Source organism: Cygnus atratus, chromosome 3, assembly GCF_013377495.2.
Source record: "Cygnus atratus isolate AKBS03 ecotype Queensland, Australia chromosome 3, CAtr_DNAZoo_HiC_assembly, whole genome shotgun sequence".
Taxonomy (NCBI): Eukaryota; Metazoa; Chordata; class Aves; order Anseriformes; family Anatidae; genus Cygnus; species Cygnus atratus.
Genome location: NC_066364.1, coordinates 116,318,988 through 116,336,515, shown reverse-complemented (window position 1 = coordinate 116,336,515; position 17,528 = coordinate 116,318,988). Strand labels below are relative to the sequence as shown.

The following is a 17,528-nucleotide window of genomic DNA, read 5'->3' as shown; positions in this document are numbered from 1 at the left end:
GAAAGCGAGCTCCCAGCATATCCCTGAATTAAAAAGCACTGCCTGCGTAAGAAAAAAGGCAGAATATAGCTCATCATGATTATTAGTGATGTGCGCTCCTGAGTGGTCTCCACAGTGAAGTGCTTTTATTTGCAGGTCATTCTCTTTGTCTGAGATCTAGTGTTGCTCATACGCCCCCACAGCCCCTCTTTAAGAAGCAAAGGTCACAAGATGTCCCTTTGCAGGGTGTGCTGCTTTTCTCAGCACAGCCAGCTCTGAATGTGTCACGCCACATCATTTGCCCTGGAAGTTTCCGTGCAAGTTATGTTTAGGTGCTAACGTGCCTCCCATCTCTACCCACTCCAGAAGTTTGACATCATTAGTCTAGAAGCTGGGTGGAGGGAGGGCTGTATGCGAGGAACATATTTAATATCTAATATTTAGTATCGTATTAAGTCATTGCTCTTCAGTGTTCAAAATAAACTTTCACTTTCCCTCTAGCATCACCTGATGAGTAAATATCAGGCCATTTAATCCCCCAGTAATTTCACCAGGTAAATGGTATTCTCCTGATCGTTTTGGATGATGAAGACTTTAAAATAGCAAAAGGCAGTAGAGATCAATAAACAGGAGGCCAGATGCTATTGGCATCTTTAATTTTGTGCCGTAATCTGGAATTGTGTGTTAGTGAGCTGGACCCAGAAGGCTGTGCTACAGAAGCCAAATACAGGAAGCCCTATAATTCAGTAGAAACCCAACAGAGCAGTTGTGGAGTTCAGCGATGAAGATCTCTGAGGCAAGGACAACCCAAGCCTAACCCCTGTGTCGCATGTGCTGCTTGGGCTCACCAGCTCAGGTGGAAGGAGTTCATGAATTGTATGGGGTGTCTTTGTGTCCACACTGGGGCTGTATCAGTTTCTTCTTGTGATAAGAGAGTAAAGAATCTTTTTCAAATGCAATTATTATTATTATCTTTAAGTTGGGGGACCAATATTTCTATCAGAGTCGTCATAAACAGATTTATAAAGGATTTACTAGGTGCTGTAGCTGGTTACTGGTAGAAGAGCCTGTACTCCCAAGCTTCGAACCCAACTCTAGATACTGTTTTTAAAATCCTGTTGCCAGAATCTTGGTGAGTGATGTTAGTTTTCTTCTGTTTGGTTGTGTTTCTATGGATTTCGTGGTATCAAGCCTCTTAATTACCTTAGAAATTTTCAGTTCTTCTCAGCTCTTTTTAATATTATTATTTTTATTTCTACGTGTTTGCTACATTTTACTTTTGAAAGTTCTCCTTCCCCTTGTAAAGTAGCTGTGCTTATAAACGTTACTTCATTTACTCCCGTTTGCACGGATAAATAGAGAAAATGAATTTTTGCCAGATTAAGGCTAGTTTGTTATTAGGTTGGGCCATCGCAGGAACGTGCTTACATGATTGGTTGGATTGCAGCTCTTTTGGTCGGATTCACATGCAGACAATAAGGTGTGGTACCACACAGCAAGAAGTCCAGAGAGGAAGTTGAACCCTTGCCAAAAGCAGAGCACTTCTTCGTCTTATTTATGTGCTGTGTTCAAGCCTTTATTGCCGTGTCTGTTCTAAACATACTGCATTGCGCAATCTTTCTGCTTCACATGTGTGATGCCACTGATTTCACTAAAGCTGCATATGTGGAGCTTGCACAGGGTGATGGTGTGCGTACTCTTTGTCTCCAGTCCCTTCTGTTCCCCAAATCTTGAGCAGCATTTCTTAACTTCAGTAAATTCAGGTTTGTCGGGTTTAATGCTGTCTCCTCTCCTTTGGTATGGAAGTCGATGAAATAACACTGAATGACATGACCATCCTCTGCACAGCCATACTCCAGGAATTAGTCAGTGTTTGTCCGCCTCGCTCTTGTTTGTTTTTAATATTTCTGAAGGTGTAAGCCAGCATCCGCTCAAGTCAGCGGTTACTCTCAAATTGACTTCAGAGGGAGCAGAATTAGATGTTCATTAAAAATAACAGCATCTTATTTTGTTTGGATGATTGTCTGTCTTTTAGGTGTGAATGAAATATGTTTTGAAATTGATGAAAGCTGTGTGCTGCTTTACGCAAGCATGGGATTTAGCCTCTATATTTTTAAGTGTGCCATCACAAGATGGAGTCGCAGCTGTCTTGTTCTCCTTTTTTGCTCTGTTATGTTCTTCTCATCTGGTTAAAAATAGCCCAAGAGGAATCAGTCTTGACTGAGCACTTCCTCTTTCAAACTGCAGATTTTTATAATGTATTAAGTCATTTATAAGAACATGCAAATGAAGAGCTGTGTTTTTGCTGCAATATAACGAGCTGTATGCAGCAATTCCATGTTTTGCAGTGATCGGCACGCTACACCTTTCCTGTACCAAGTTGTCAAACATGTTTGTTGGGAACTTATGAAAGTTCACAGTATAGGAAACATGATAATTTGAACATTAGCATTTACTTACTCATTTTCTCCTATCTAATATATTTTCGCATTTGTAGAGTTCTGTTAAACTTTGCCTCCTGTTATTTGTTTCTGAGAAAGAGGCTGCTGCACCTGCGGAAAATGCAGCGCAGGACTGGTGTTTAGTGTGAGAGAGACTTTATTACACGGCCACGCAGCCTGCACTCTTGATTCAGAATCAAAAGCCAGATCCAGATCTTGTGCTTGGCTTCTGTCTGCAGTGAGTTGACTGGTGCAAAGGTACCTGATTTCATTTTTATGAGGTTTGAAACTTGACTACAGCTTGGGCTCTCGGGCTGGATCCAATTAACATCAGTGGCTGGTAGAGCTCACTAATGTAAGTCTTAATGGCAGCTGGGAGCTAATTGTTCACTGGCATAGTGTCAGAACAGGGGTTAGAGTCACCTGAACAGCTGAGAACAAAGTAGTGTTAAACTTCTGATTATCCCTTATGCAAGGTCCAATCTAGAGAATGCACCTTTTCTTTCTTTTTTCTTTCTTTCCCCCTTATTTGCCTAAGTCAAGCTGCATCTAGAGGCAGTTGGACTCTGAGTCTGCCAAACCTGTGTGACGCTGAGCACTGCCTGTTCCTGCAAAGTGCTGAGGTGCAGAGACCTCGTCATACCTAGCAACTCATCCAAGCATGAACATGCTCTCAAGTATAGTTTTAACAGAAGTTTGCAGACCATCACCATCAGGTGTTTGGCATCAGCTTCATCCTTGGTTGGCCTCTTAAAGAGCCGGCCAGTGATGTAGACCCACGATTGGCTCGGAGGGCTCTGATTAACAGAAGGGCAGGGGCGAACACCATGGATGCTGTGTCAGTACCCACTTGCAGGCTTTCTGGAACAAGCTGCGGTTACCCAAGGAGTGCTCTTGCACCCGGTGAGGCAGTGCTGGCTGCCGTGTCCACACTGTGATGCTCTGCTCCTGTCCTAGGATCAACGGGGTGGTTCTGGTCTGGGGGCTGAGCTGCGTTTCTGTCACAGTTTGTCAGCATTTACATGTAAATGCACATAGCTTGAAGTGTAGCATCAGAGAAAACCTGCTTTCTAAAGATCCTCTTCTATTAAGTTAGCAGGTCAGCTAACGAAGTACATTAAATTATAAAACTTCACTCTGCACATCTGAGTCAGACAACAACCTGCAAAGTTCACACAGGCAGAACTCCCCTGGGCCCTAACGTTTGTGAGGTTATGTACGTACTTGGTTAGCGCTTACTGCTGTATTCGTCTTGAAATACTGCTGATCACGGGCTTGTAGAGCAGAAAGGTGATTTGATTTCTTTTTACAGTAGACACTGGGAGAAACTGAGATATTCAGAACACCAGAAAGACTAAAAAATGCCAGTGGAAAGTATTCTGAGCTCAGAGCATTTATTATTTCACACTATCAAAAGGTGAAAGGAAGAAATCACTTGAGTGGGTACTATGGAATTGGCTCATGGCAGGGTGGAGACCAACCCATGATAAATGCTAAAGGTCAGAGCATTGCAATCTAATCAGCATGGTGTGATCCCCAGGCTTTTTATCACAAGCACGTTTAATCTTTTATTCTTGCAAGAGGTCTTTGAAAGGGCAGGGGAGGGAGTGAGCTTCAGAGGATGTGATCTGTTGACTTGGCACACGTTCACTTTAGGTAATTGTATCACAAAGCGATAGAATATCCACAGTTGGAAGGGTCCCACAAGGATCATCGAGTCCAACTCCTGGTTCCACATGGCACCACCCAAAAATCACGCCATGTGTCTGAGAGTGGTGTCCAAACACTTCTTGAACTCTGGCAGCTCGGTGCCATGACCGCTTCCTTGGGGAGTCTGTCCCAGTGCCCAACCACCTCTGGGTGCAGAACCTTTCCCTAACACCCAGCCTGACCCTCCCCTGTCCCAGCCCCAGGCCGTTCCCTGGGGTCCTGTCGCTGTCCCCAGAGAGCAGAGCTCAGCGCCTGCCCCTCCGCTCCCCTCGTGAGGGAGCTGCAGGCCGCCATGAGGCCTCCCCTCAGCCTGCTCTCTTGTAAGCAGAGCCTGGCTATGGTGAGCTGCTGCTTTGAACAATTTTGGAAGAGACAACTACTTTAAATGATTTTAATTATCACTACTTCTACTTGAATGAAATGAAATCAGTTTCTCATTTGTCAGTCATTGAATATCAACATAGTAGTTTAATGCCAGACCTTAAAGGAAAACATTGATTTCAGGTAGTGCTGCTTTTCCCAGAGCTGCCCACAAAGCTGGGAGTACATGAAATGTGCAGTAGTGATATCCTAAGTCCCATGTTTTGAAAATAAAATGGTGAACAAAACTGAAATGCTGAGCTGGGGCTCCACGTTACTGTTCTTTACACTGGGAGGAACGTGTAAGGAAACACATCCTTCCCAGCCAGGGTTTGCTTGTTGAGCTACAGAAGCATATCATGATGGCACTGCTAATCACTACTCCCAAAGGTTCAGAAGTGACACAGATTTGATGGGAAGGGGGAGTTGATCCGTATTGTTTCACCTTCGGTCTTGCCCCTGATTATTTTTCCATCTCAGTTTCTAGAGGAAAATAATGGTAACATGTAGCAGAAATCTCTGGCTGAAATCTTCAGCTCGATCTAAGTACTTCTTTGTGAAGGTTTTCCCTTTGGCAGTGGCATTCTGTTTGTAAACTTCATTATGCACAAAAGAGAATGACTTTTAAACTATAAATACGTGAAACTGGTCTCCAAGGCAAGGTGAGGACTTGAGGAACAAGTGGAGAACTAGGAGGAAGGATGAAACTGTTGTGAAGGTGGACGTGCCTTCGTGTGACAGAGTCTGTTTTGGGGTGCACGGTCATCTTCCTCTGCTGCAGCTGCTCAGGGGCAATCCCAGTTTGGCTCATCTGAACTCATCCATGGGAAATCTGGTCAAAGAACAAGCCTTTAGAGAAACACAAAGGTAGGGAGGAGTCTGCCTTGTTAGAAGGGAAGTTTTTACTTTTTTTTTGCTTTGGATTTAGCCCTGTTTGATGAAGGGAAAGCGTTAAAGGTTTCTCCATCGTTTCCTGTGTGCAACCGATTTATTCATGCAGCTCCTGTAACACCAGCAGGGACTATGGGCACATTTCCTCTGTATTGGCAACGCTGTTTCTTTACCAGTGGAGACCCATCTCTAGTTTGTTAAAGAATTACTGTTGTTTTTGAAGACTAATTCTCAGCCTTGTCTTTCCTTCTGCTGTTAAGTGCCTGAAGAGCAGCTGCACAACATCGATGAGTACGATCTCAACGTCGTCCGTCTCTGCTTCCAAGCTTTCCTCCCTGATGAACATGGCAACTACACGTTAGCTCTTCCTCCTTTGATTTCCAACCCGATCTATGACAACAGTAAGTACCAGCTCAGTCAAATATGGTTTTTTTCACTTTTTTTTTGGTCCCTTTGCCTGAAATGAAAAATACCAGGACAGATTCTGAGGTTTTGAGTTCTTTGGTAGCCCTTGGGGCACTTTTCTGTTTTGGCGCTGTTAGATTCACACCTAACGCATGGCAACACACTTGGCATCTTCTCAAAAGATGATCCCAGCATGAAATGTTGGTACACTGGAGTCAGAATTGTCCGTTGCTGCCACGGGCCCACTCACTGGTGCTTTCTCAGCCCTTGTTCACATATGCAGCAATGCCTGCAAGGACAGGCCTGCTTCTGATGTGCCAAGCAATTAAAATTATAATGAGATAGATGGCTGCCACAAAACCAATCTGTTATGCACCTAAAGCTTGTTTGTACCAGTGAGGAGTCTTGCCTTTGACTTGTGAGGGCTCTGCAACAGAGCTCTCAGGAGATACTTACCTCAGTGGGACGCTGTCCTAATGCTTTTGTACAGCCCTTCGGTATCCCGTTCAGTCATATTTCAGCATAGAGGTAGGTAACACGGTAGCTGAGGATTTCAGCCCTCACTGTGTGCTGGATTTCTTCTCATGGGGAAGAATAGCAGAAGAGCTCTTAATCGTGGAAAATCCTTTTTGGCAGTGATTTTTGTTTCTGCAGTGAAAGTATTTCCGTGTCAGATATTCAAGGTCAAGGGCCATTATTTTAGCAGAAGCTACAGCATAAAACGAGATCTGCATTTTACGCATTGATGCCCAGAATTTTGTTGATGTGTGCATAACCATTATGAAAATGTTTAATATGAAATCAGGTGGTTTTGGTATTTTTAGTCTCTTCTAGAATTATCTAGAAGTTGAAATTGTGTGCATTGTCTTACTGAGAACACTTGTAGTATTAATTAGGGTTGAGATAAAAATGATAGATGAGATTTGCAGCTACATCTCAGATGCCATTTAGAAATATGCCAAATCATGATTACTCGTCTGCGTTGATTGACGTCAGTCTTTGCTAAGCTGCTGAAATGACAGATAGCTGTGTGGAGGGGGAAGCTTGGTTTTTTAGTGTGGGTATATGTGGGCAGCTCCTGATACACTGTAGGTATCTGAAATCCTTCGTGTAACATAGCAGCAGTGTAAATAAAACAGTGCATAACTATAACCACAAATTATAAAAATTATGCTGCTGTTGTCTGGAACAGCAGTTTCAGATCTGAATTTCTTAAAAAACGTTAGCATTTGTCAATCAGCTCTGTTGTACGGTACTGGCTAACAGGTTATAGCTTTAGATAAAAGATAAAAACGGATGGTGCAGTGGGTTTGGGAATCCTGTGTTGTTACACTTAAGGCTTTTCCAGCCCTGTTCAGATCAGGATCAAAGAAAAATATCCAGAGCTTCTCAGAAAATCAGCTTTCACATTTTAATTCCAGTATTTTCTTCCCTTTCCAACACTTTTTAGTTTCCGTGTGTTTTGGGTAGTAGAGATATGTAAGAATAACCTGAACATAATGTGGAAGCAATCGCATTAGCAAAGACTGGAAGTTCATAACATACAGTGTTACAGGCAGCTTCTGTTTTCAGTTGCTTGTAATGTTAACTGGTTTTGAACAGAAATTTCCCAAGTTGCGCTGAAAACTCTTGGGAAGAGTCACAGAAAGCATCGTGCTGTTTCTGAGAAGTGAAGTTGGGAAGAACGTGTTGTTCTGCCCCCGTGGAAAGTGGCCTGATTTTTGGTGAGCTCATTCTTCCAGATATTTGTTACTGTGGCCATGCTTTCTGGGGGCAAGGAATAGGAACAGGGCAGGCACAGAAGCGACAGGGAGGCAGGGGCGTGTGCGAGGGAAGAGAGATGGGAAGTGGCGTGACACCACAGGACACGACCTGGCCCAACAGGCCACACGGTGTGTTTCCCTCTGAGGCTGGCACCCAACTCACTGTTCCTGCCCAGCACCAGGGCTGCCAGCAGTGGTGCACCCACATCTGCTGGTATTCACGTTTCTTGCACTTTCCACCCCTTTTAAACCCCATTAAAATAAAAGACAAAATGAAACGACAAACTGTAGACCAGGATGCCTTCCCCAAAACCTGTTCAAAAGACATTGAGTGCCATTTAAGCATACAGAAGTGAAACAAAGGTAAAATTAAGCTTCTCCTTGCAATTCTTAATTTACTCTTCCTGTGAAAAACGCACAATGACACTGTCAATCATATGATCCTGTACTGTTTCTGGTTTTGTTTTGTTTCCCCTCCCTTCAAAGTTTCTGATTCATTCAGCGAATGAAGTGTTGTGTGTCACGCAGTAAACGAGGCTGTAGCACCCATTTACCATGCTCATCACTGCACACAGTAACTACGTAATTGGGTCTGGCCCAAGCTTACAGGGAGCTCTGTTCTAAACCTGTGCACCTGTGTGGTGCTACGGCGTACCTATACAGCACCACGAAAATCCAGGCAGAAATCGACTCAAACTGGGAGCCTAAAGTGGATTTTTTTTGTGTGACACCTCGAGCTTTGGCTTTGTGTTTCCTCTCTGTGCCTCGAACAGGGAGCCCATGGTGGTGGGACCGCGCCTCGCTGTGCTGATGGGAGGGCATTGAAGTGCATTTGGAGTTGTCGGTCGTGACATAACAAAACTGGAGAGCATCACAGGATAGCGTAGTTTCATTTTGCTGGGATTGGACTGGGAGAAGATCTTTTAACACTTCTCAATCGCTAGATTGTGACATTAGTGCCCTTTTAAATAAATTGTGACAGCCCACAAAGTGTCTAGGGGCTGTTCTTCATTGCAGTAGTCTCCTGTCTCCTTATTTACCCTGCAGAAAAGCTGCTGCTGGTGAACCGGGGCAGACACAAGAGCTGTACCAGGCAGTGCTTGGATGTCGGCAGTGTAAGTCCCTCGTAGCCATCAGGCTGTTGAGGCACAACCTGCACGCTCCAACTGTGTTGAATTTATTGCAGTGTACAACGTTATCAGAGGTTGCACACAGGCTGCGAGTGCCGCCCACGTACAGCCCTGGCATAGGGTGGAATTTGGAGCATTTTTGAGTGAAATCTGCTGCCCTGAGTAAAGGCCTGAAGGTTCCTAGACCTGCTCTCAACCACCCAGATATGGTGAGAGAGGACAGGTTTGGTGGCCAAGTGTGCCTGTGAATAAAGCTACAACCAGATACTCAGGAATTTTCTTGACTTGCTAGCCCAGCGTTTTCCAAAGAAGCATGACTGTAACATGTAATCAGTTACTTGAAGAACTGCTTTCAATTCTACATCTTGAAGGGCAGCAGTGCTGAGCATAATGGCATCATTTAGGGAAGTATTTTGAGACTACTCTAGAATAGTTAGGGAGTAAGTGGCACATCTGCCCTGGACTCTTGTGTTTTGAGAGGAGCGGCTGAGCTGTAAGATAGCTGTGCCGCTTGCTGACTCTGGATTTGCATGGAACATCAAGCCCTGCTGGAATGATTTTTTTTTAGTGTGGATTTCAGAGCGTGTCACCCTCCTCCAGCTGTTGCCTTCCCTTTAAATACCTTGATTCCCAGCACCTCCTCTTCAATAGTGACAGTTACAACAATTCTTTGTCATCCAATTTGCCTGTTTTCAGGAGCTCCCAACACAGCAGAACTGAGAATTTGCCGTGTGAATAAGAACTGTGGAAGTGTAAAAGGAGGAGATGAAATATTTCTACTCTGTGACAAAGTTCAAAAAGGTAACCTTGGCTAGTTTTTTTTTCCTTTATTCCAAATGGCTGACACTACTGCTTTCTAGATGGGGAATTTAAACCCTTCACTGCACTCCTGTGTAAGTGCTCTGGTTTTAGCTAGGCAGAATAGCTTTCAGGTTCAAGGGCTCTCAGCACCTCTGAAAGATGCTCTGTGCCTTTAAGGTCAAGGCATGTACTTTGCATCTGAATTCTGAGTCAGGCTCCTTTCTTCTTCCCCCTTCCGCTTTTTCTCCTGCAAGTTTTCAGTTTTCTTTAGCTTAACAAGCATCTTGTGTTTGTAACGGACTAGATGATATAGAAGTCAGATTTGTCTTGGACAACTGGGAGGCCAAAGGCTCCTTCTCACAAGCTGATGTTCACCGCCAAGTTGCAATTGTGTTCAGAACGCCACCATTTCTCAAAGACATCACCGAGCCTGTCACAGTGAAGATGCAGTTAAGAAGACCTTCCGACCAGGAAGTCAGTGAACCAATGGACTTCAGATACCTACCAGATGAAAAGGGTATAGTTCCCATTAGTTGAATTTTTTAAAAGTTACTATCAATGCAGAACTCTTGTTTATAGTAAACTTAATTAGTAAAAATTTTACAACGCTACTTTTACAATGTAAATTTAGAAAACAAAAAACCTAACACTGGTCAGTTTGCTCCCTCTTTCAATGAAAATATCAAGAGTCAGGTTAACAGTGCCTTGGTTTGTTAGGACTTTATCCACATCTGAAATATATATTTTTAAATACATTTTTCTACAGTAAGGGGCCACTCGTGTAAGTTTTAGAGAGTTTCTTTACAAATTATTATTATATCAAAGAGAATTTTAATTAACACTGGTTTTCCTTATACTCCTTTTGTTGTAGATCCGTATGGTAACAAAGCAAAAAGGCAAAGGTCAACGCTGGCTTGGCAAAAGCTCATACAAGACTGTGGTAAGGGAAATATTTGTCTATTTCTTGTTTGAGCGAACTTAATGGTTAGATGGGGTCATTTTATTTGAGAGCAAACATTCAGAGTAGATTCGTGCTTCTTCCGTCACAGGATCAAATGCGACAGAGAGGCCCAAAGTGGCTTTGTTTTCTGCTGCCAACCCTGAAGGGAAGATGATCAAGAAAGGTAAGTTTTGGCTTGCATGTCCCAAAGCCAACAGGAGTTTGAAACAAGCAGTGTCCGATTGCTGTGGGGAAGGGCTGGTGCTTTTCAGGGAGCACTGAAGGTCCCAAGGCAGCAGCAGTACCTCCTCAGCTCCTTATTCCTCCTCAGCAATGCTGTAACTTCCTTTTTCCACAGGAGAGTGCTCTAGTCTCTTCATCATAACGCTTACATTTAAATAAAATTAAAATTATACTAAGGCCCTCTCTAAGCACTGCTGTCTTTAGTTTAGATGAGTATTCATCTTCTCTGGGTTCAGGTACTCTGTCCTTCAACCCTAACACTCAGTTCTGGCCTTCCCTCCTCTTTGCTAAAAATTCTGGTATTTCCTCAAGCTTTTCTCCCTGTATGATACTGGTACTTTTGGCTATACAAGCTAAACCCATCATTTCTTTGTTTAAATGTAGGCTGTCACCTTCAGCATGCCCCATAAAGGGGCGTAAGGCAGACAGCTGTCTTGCTGCTGTCCAGAATTACAGCACTTGTCCTGGACAGCATTTAAGCAAGTATTTGAAATGTGGATCCACAGATAACCTCGTTAAGACAGAACCATTTTTGCTATGCATTTTTGCCATTTGTAATTAAAACAAACATACAAAATGGCATAAAAATACAGTAATGTCTTTACTCTTCGCAGAACCAAACATGTTTTCATCCACGCTGATGATGCCAGGGCTAGGAACTCTGCCCAGCTCCGGTCAGATGTACCCCGGGTGCAATCAGATTCCCCATCAGCCCGCACAGGTGGGTCCAGGGAAGCAAGACACACTCTCTTCCTGCTGGCAGCAGCTGTACAGCACCCCCTCCTCGGCTGGCAGCCTGCTCAACGCGCACCCACAGAACAGCTTTGCAGCAGACGTGCCTCAGCCTGGCACACAGGGCAGCAGCACTCTCCCAGCTTTCCACGATAACCCTCTGAACTGGCCTGATGAGAAGGATTCCAGCTTCTACAGGAATTTCAGCAGCCCAAACGGGATGGGAGCAGTGGCAGTGTCAACTGCAGATGTGCAGAGTGTTTCTACTAACAGCATCGTGCACCAGACTCATCAGGCCAGCACCACAGCAAGCATCATGAACATGGAGACCGATGACATGAACTGCACTAGCATAAACTTCGAGAAGTATAATCAGGTGTTAAATGTAAGCAATCACAGGCAGCAGCTCCACCAGGTGCCTCCAGCTTGTCCACCTGTGGTAGCCCCTGGCAGCACACCTTTTAATTCACAGTCTAACTTAGCTGATCCAGCAGTTTACAGTTTTTTAGACCAAGAAGTTTTAAGCGAATCAAGACTATCCACCAACCCTATCCAAAATCATCAGAACAGCATTGCAGATAGCCAGTTCTATGACACCGACGGTGTCCACGCTGATGAGCTCTATCAGCCTTTCCAATTTGATACCATATTACAAAGCTATAACCATTGAGTCCCCACTGTCGGGCTGAAGTGGGGTACGTACAGCAACGAGTAACTTACCCTTCTTCTGGATTCCCTGCTTTCTCTTTCAGAATGTCACTATGTAAGTTTCACGATGTAACTTAAAGTTATATATTACAGCCCAAAGACTGGTGCCCATAAAGAAGAAAGGTGGGAGTAGGGTTTGGGGTTCTGTACTTTAGAAGTGCCTCTTAGATGTTATTATGCTGTTGGAAAAGGGAATTGTTAATACTTAAAGCATCCTTACCTTTGGGGATAGTAAAAGCTGGTATCTTCAAAAGGGTCAAATTTCATATAATTCACAGGGTTAAAATTGCCTGCAAAGAAACTATTTTTGCTATGGAAAGCATTTTACGTTTTGATAGAACAGAAACTAGGAAGAAACTGCACAAGGGCACTCTAGTTCAGATTCACCTAATGTTAAAGTTTTACTCAATTTGCTTGGAAGATTCAGGTTTCTTACCCTCTTTCGTATAAAATATTTTTCTCCTAAAACAAGATCATGCATTGATTTTTCACATTTTCACCATATTCCATTTGCTTTCAAGGCAAATTTACTCTAAAAAAAATTTAATGACTATGTCATTGTTAGATATATTTTAAAAGACCGGAAGGTTTGAGTTTTTAAATAGTCCAGATCTGTTGTAAATGAATCACTGCACAGAACAATGAACAGAAAGTAAGGACTTCTCTGCACTTCATCCCAAGTGCACTATTTTAAATGACAAAACCCTGTTGCTTTAGGAATGGAGCATGCCGTTATTTCTCCGGAATTTGTTTTTGTGTGTATGTAGCTGTGATGCGTATTTTATTTTGATCTGCAGAAATATTATTGAGCCGAAGCCTCTACCTATTCTTTCCTCAGGTATCCTGGCAGTTTCCTGCTATGCAAGTGACTGCTTAAAAAATGGCTCAGATCCGGCCTCCCCACGACCCCCTCACAAGAAGGCTTGGGGCAAACCCAGAGGCAGTCTTAGTGCAGCCTAACTTAGATGCACTGTATTAACAATTTAAGGCCATTTCAGTCCGTACTAATTAAAAACACTCCTTTATGCTCTGTATCAGAAACCAGAACTTCCTCTCTTCACTTGCTTCCCAATCTTCATTCTTAGCCTGAGGTGTGAGGTGTCCGAGGACAGCTCGCACAAATTAACTGGCTAGGTGAGACACTCGTCTGCATATAGGGCTTTGCTATTTTATTATTATTATTATAAAAAGCAAGACAGCAATAAATATATCAGTGCATTTCTTAAGTTATAGAGCTGTTTCATATGGCAGATAAGGCTTAAGAATCTAATTTTTACTGTTTGGCAACGTAAAACTGCACAATGAAAAGACGCAATAAATAGCACACTTGAATGTAAAAGAAACAAAAAACACATCCCCAAATCAAAAAAGCTACTTGAGATGTACAGTTGTATGCAAGGCAAAAAGGAACTCCAAAAAACTCAGTGGTTTATGGGAAAGCAATGACTATTTAAGTGCAGTAATTCACTGCATTCAAAGCAGTGAGTTGCTGCAGCTGTAATGCATGACACCAATTACACAGGTTTGATGGAAAAGGTTCTTTCAAGGTGTATAAATGAAGTTTGGAACACTGCTTCCTGTAACTCCGATACACAACAGAATGAATTGACTCTCCACACTTACTTAAAGCAAGTTTTTCTCACTTCTGCAAAACACTTACCTTTTCAGGAGCTCCGCCACGGTCTTGTGACAGAAAGACCAAAGAAATACAAAGAAAGCTTGAAATGTGTTGTTTATTCAATTCTTTTTTTGAAGTTCTCAACTTTAAGTTTATTAAAAGTAAACATTTTCCTTACTTTATAGAATGCTCTTTATAGTACAATTTGTTTTTACAGTATAATTAAATATTTTCAAAGTTCTGTTTTCCTTTGTAAACAAGTTGGTTTGGTAATTAAAAAAACTGGTTATACTAAGGACTCAGCTTCTGCAGCCTTCTCAGATTCACAGCATCCCTCACATTAGGGAGGCCAGAGCAATCGGAGAAATTAGGCATTGGCTTGCTTATCCTGGGGCTCTTTAGACTATTTTGTTCCGTTCACAATTACTGTTGGTTGCTGTGAAACCTTAAGCAATGTGTATATTAAGGATTCATTTGCACTCAGCATTTTTTTGTGGCACAACAGTTGACTTGTTGGGCAGATGGGCACAGAGCACAGACGCACTCAGGCTCAGCTAGAGGTGTACACCAGGTACAGCGTGCACTCACTGCCTTCCCTGCAAAGCGCTGTCTTCAGGCTCGGCGATGCTGATACAAAAAAATGGAGGGGGACATTTTAGATGCCCAGTTGCTTGGAGAAATACAACAGTTTCATTTTAAATCTTTCCAGTATGAAGAAAGATGATGCTAAGGAACACTGCTTGGACCTTGTTTTTCAGCATTTTCCACGTAACGGGCTAGAAAATACCTTCCTCTTACACACATGCCTCAAGAACAAAATTAAATCTTGCTCTTGTTATTCTCACAAAACATCCTGAGTATTCACAAGTGGGTAATTTACTTTTAAAAACAAGATGAAGGCCAAAGTAGAACATTAACATTATTGCTGCAAAATTCCTTACAGATTACGCTCGTTCAAAATGTTTACCTTATATTAGAAACTGCAGACTTTAAACAAAGTTCAAAGACCGGATTACAGCTCATTTTCATACAGCCACGTGATAACCGAACAATAAATGACTAGCTAAACAGCTGTACAGACATTTGCATCAGCGACTTTTTTTTTTTTCTTTTTCCTTCCTCTGGTGTATTTCACATTTATCATAAAAAGCCATTTAAGTATTTTTGGTGGACCTCACTCCGTTGTATGGAGACGATTAGACTCAGCACCTTTAGCATAGTCTTTAGAGCCTCATTTCTCTGCATTCTGATTCTTAACATGGTGTCCACTGGCACCATGACATTGTACAGCATATTGCAGGAAGCTGAATGTGAGTGCACCTTTAAGTGTCTCTGAACTATGACCGGAGCAGGAGTCCTTCCTGCTGCTGCCTTGGTAGTTCTATTTGCCCTCTGGGACAGCTCTTCTAATGTCTGTCATGCCCATAGTGCAGCCTTGCTTAGATTTTTCCCCTCTAGTTTATGGAATTTATAAATCACATTTTAGCTCACTCTTGAGTTTCTGTCAAGAAATCACACTGATATGAGACTGAAATTCTCTTTTGTTTGTTTTCTGAATTCAGTTTCTTAAGTTTTCCATCTTTCGCGACACTTCCTTTCTGGGTACTGATTACTATCTGAGGCAACTACTCCTAGAATCTGTTGCTCATAACAGCTTTAAGATTAAAAACAAAGAAATCTTGCTGTCTGAATCAGGTTCGTACTGTTTTTTATGGGAAAAACAGGAGCTTCTGAACTGCTGCTATACTCATGTCACAGTGGACTAGGAGAACAAATGATGACAGACAAGTTCTAAAAGCTCATCACAGACAGAGTATACAATATTTAGACTAATTTTTCAAGATGAGTTTTTAGGCACTCCTTTTTTAGGCACTTTTTTTTTTTTTTAGGCGCTCCATACATTTTGTATGCATTAGTGCCTTTCTGAGCCTTCAACTAAAGTTACTGTGCATCTGCTCTACTGTAAAGTCCTGGCACCGCTGACTTCAAGGTAACACATCTCAGTGTAACACATCTTCCCTGTCCCTAAACTGTTTTTTCCTGGAAAATAATTACCCTCAATCTCTGAAATGTTCGTTAATGAAGAGCCCTTAAATTCCAAACCTTAATTTCTTGAGGACAGTGTAACTCTTTTGTACTTCAGGTAAGCAGAAACATCTTCCTAACCGAATTAACATCCAGGTATCCATCCAAGGCTAGGTACTAGAAAAAATGCAGCATGCTGCAACCATACTGCAAAACAAGGCATTTTATCTCTGTCTTGGTCTTTTAACACCAACATTCTTCAGAACGTTTTATATTTGTTTGCACTTTGGGGTTCCTGGTATCCCTATTTTTCTCTAGAATTCCATCATGCATTGCCAGGAATTCCCTATCTTTTGGTGACTCACGGGGAAATCCTGTGCGTGAAGACTGTAACCAGGCCAGAGAGCTGCTGAGGCCACTACTACCTCAAAGTGTAGTTTCTAGGAAGCGTCGCTGATGTTTTACAATAAGAAAAACAGTTTTAAGTGCAAAGTTTTTATCTGCAAACTGTGTTTCCATTTGAAAAGCACTCGGAGGCCAATCTGTCTGTCTCTGAAGCTAACATTGATCAAAAAGCAGCAAGCACAAGGTAGAGTATCACCTCGTTCCAGGCACTACCCTACTGCTTTCAGAGTCTCCTCTTGTGAAACAGTCCTGCATGAACAGGGCTCAGAAAATGCTAGGACTGCATTTCAGGCAATTCAGTGCTACCTGCATCCAGACAAGAAAGCTACAACATCCAATATAAAAACAGCAAAAAAATAAAAAATAAAAAAAAATCTGGCTTTAGGGAGGGTGATTTTTAATTAAAACATTTCAAACAGTACAGCATAAAGCACATTTAATGTACTCACTTAGCACGCCGTTTGCAGGCAGTATACCGTTTATTTTTCTTAAGGGATTTTTTTTAAAAAAAGATTTGTTATCAATACATTAGCTCACCAAAATTGTTGTATGCACAGAAAGAATTAAAATAGGGCTAGACATTAAATGAACACTACCTATTCCAGAGTGTTTGAAGTTGATTCAAACTAACAATATCCTCTGTCGGATCAACATGATCCAAACATCTGACAAAAACACTTCGCAACCGAGCTGTAATACCATACAGTGTTCAGTAAACAGCTGATGACATAGGAGCTGTTTTTTCCTCATCCCAGCTTGAAGAGCTAATTATCCAGGGCTGGAGGCCAGTCAACATCAACAGACTAGAAGAGCAGGAAAAAAAAAAAGGTACAAATCAGCAGATGATGTTTTATGTATACAGAAAGACTTGCCATTGCTGTGCTTGCCTGGTCTAGGTTAACAGTGGGAAGAAACAATACGTAAAGAGAGACACCATGGGAGAAGATGAGGAGGAGGGTGGCATGAAAAAGCCACCTCATTCTGTTGGCTCCATGAGTATCGTCTGGAGCTGGGTTTTCTTCATAAAATGCTGAATTGCAACTCCTTTTACTATTACTAGCCAGAATCAGCTGATGCAGGCCTGTATTTGTAGAGTATCCAAAGCTGCTACTTAGAAACATGAGTTCTCTCTTATCTTCTAACCTGAGCTGTAAATCCTACAGATGGGCTGTTACGATGTGAAAACAACCTGTTGATTGATGCCACAGAAATATTCAGGTATTGGGCAGTGCAGGCAAGACTTGAGTAGAAAGCCATCAGCTGTCCCCAAATCTGCCTCCTCAGCAAGGAAAACTACACTAAAAGAATAAGCAGGCAAGCATTATGCAGAAGAATTATCGAGGCAACATCATTAAGAGTAATTCTGACTGTTAGTCA

At 42.4% G+C, this 17,528-nt stretch overlaps 2 protein-coding genes across 10 annotated transcripts in view; one reads left to right on the top strand and one right to left on the bottom strand.

The window, feature by feature from the left end:
• Positions 1 to 17,528, top strand: part of REL (REL proto-oncogene, NF-kB subunit) — a 38,380-nt gene that overhangs the window by 19,287 nt on the left and 1,565 nt on the right. The window contains exons 5-12 of one of the 6 annotated variants that reach the window (XR_007708139.1): positions 5,642 to 5,782; positions 9,376 to 9,480; positions 9,785 to 9,997; positions 10,352 to 10,420; positions 10,530 to 10,604; positions 11,278 to 11,780; positions 15,611 to 15,711; positions 16,907 to 16,979. Coding sequence is in view for 4 of the 6 variants with exons in the window: in XM_035552984.2 (XP_035408877.1) it covers positions 5,642 to 5,782; positions 9,376 to 9,480; positions 9,785 to 9,997; positions 10,352 to 10,420; positions 10,530 to 10,604; positions 11,278 to 12,065 (1,391 nt within the window). In the remaining 2 variants the exon portion in view is untranslated. Of the gene's footprint in view, positions 1 to 5,641; positions 5,783 to 9,375; positions 9,481 to 9,784; positions 9,998 to 10,351; positions 10,421 to 10,529; positions 10,605 to 11,277; positions 16,497 to 16,906; positions 16,980 to 17,528 lie in introns of those variants that run through there. The other 5 variants (XR_007708138.1, XM_050710054.1, XM_050710053.1 and 2 more) reach the window with 5 other exon arrangements.
• Positions 13,825 to 17,528, bottom strand: part of PUS10 (pseudouridine synthase 10) — a 35,861-nt gene continuing 32,157 nt past the window's right edge. For 2 of the 4 annotated variants that reach the window (XM_050710055.1, XM_035552986.2), the window contains exon 18: positions 13,855 to 16,954. In XM_050710055.1, coding sequence (XP_050566012.1) covers positions 16,916 to 16,954 — 39 coding nt within the window. In that variant the 3' untranslated portion in view covers positions 13,855 to 16,915. Of the gene's footprint in view, positions 16,955 to 17,528 lie in introns of all 4 variants that reach the window. The other 2 variants (XM_035552985.2, XM_050710057.1) reach the window with 2 other exon arrangements.